At 41.3% G+C, this 656-nt stretch overlaps 1 protein-coding gene across 1 annotated transcript; it reads left to right on the forward strand.

Annotated features, from left to right (window-relative positions):
• Positions 1 to 66: 66 nt before the first annotated feature.
• LOC117123719 lies at positions 67 to 650 on the forward strand (the record flags this gene model as incomplete). Its single annotated transcript, XM_033269730.1, has 1 exon — positions 67 to 650. A coding segment is annotated over exon 1 (584 nt), but the record flags the coding sequence as incomplete, so codon positions are not given.
• Between the last annotated feature and the right edge of the window lie 6 nt (positions 651 to 656).

Consider the following 656-nt stretch of genomic DNA (forward strand, 5'->3'; position numbering starts at 1 on the left):
ATATTATCATTTTTAATGATGATAATACTACTAATAATAAATAATAATTTCTTTCTCTGCAGCGACATGTGTGAAGCCCGAAATCAGTCGCCGCTGCTCAGTGAGCTAAGGCAGTACAGAATAAAGTATGTAGACATTCCACATGATGAGCAAACTCGAGCCAAAGCAATCGTGCAAAATATCAAGCTAAAATTTCAACAATACAACAGTGGATCACCATACAATTTTAGACAAATCTTCCATCAGGGGAGCTCATATGAGGGGTTGAAGGTGATAAAGGCAGATGAGTTCGACCTTTTGGTTCCTCTTAACTTAAACAACCATGACTGGATAATCGCTACTTCAAGTCAACAGGGAACCTCAGGTTATTATATGATCACAAAGCAGCACGGATCAGCTGTTACAACGTGTGATAATTTTACCGAGCAAGGTGGATTAATTCCAGCAAAAGTACGACAGAACATGCAGTCGGTGGTCCAAAGAGCCGTCAACAGCATGAGCGGTAGAAATTTTAGTATCAACCTCAGACCTACTGGCCCTGCCATCACTCTACATGTCGTCTACGATCACGGCAAAGAATCGTTCATCGATATTGTTCCTTGTTTGCAGCTGAACGGTCGAAGTTTTGTCGCCAAAAGCCCTCCTAATTCGTTAAG

This window comes from Anneissia japonica, unplaced genomic scaffold (genome assembly GCF_011630105.1).
Source record: "Anneissia japonica isolate Jap-2015-1 unplaced genomic scaffold, ASM1163010v1 scaffold131012_len671_cov111, whole genome shotgun sequence".
Classification (NCBI taxonomy): domain Eukaryota; kingdom Metazoa; phylum Echinodermata; class Crinoidea; order Comatulida; family Comatulidae; genus Anneissia; species Anneissia japonica.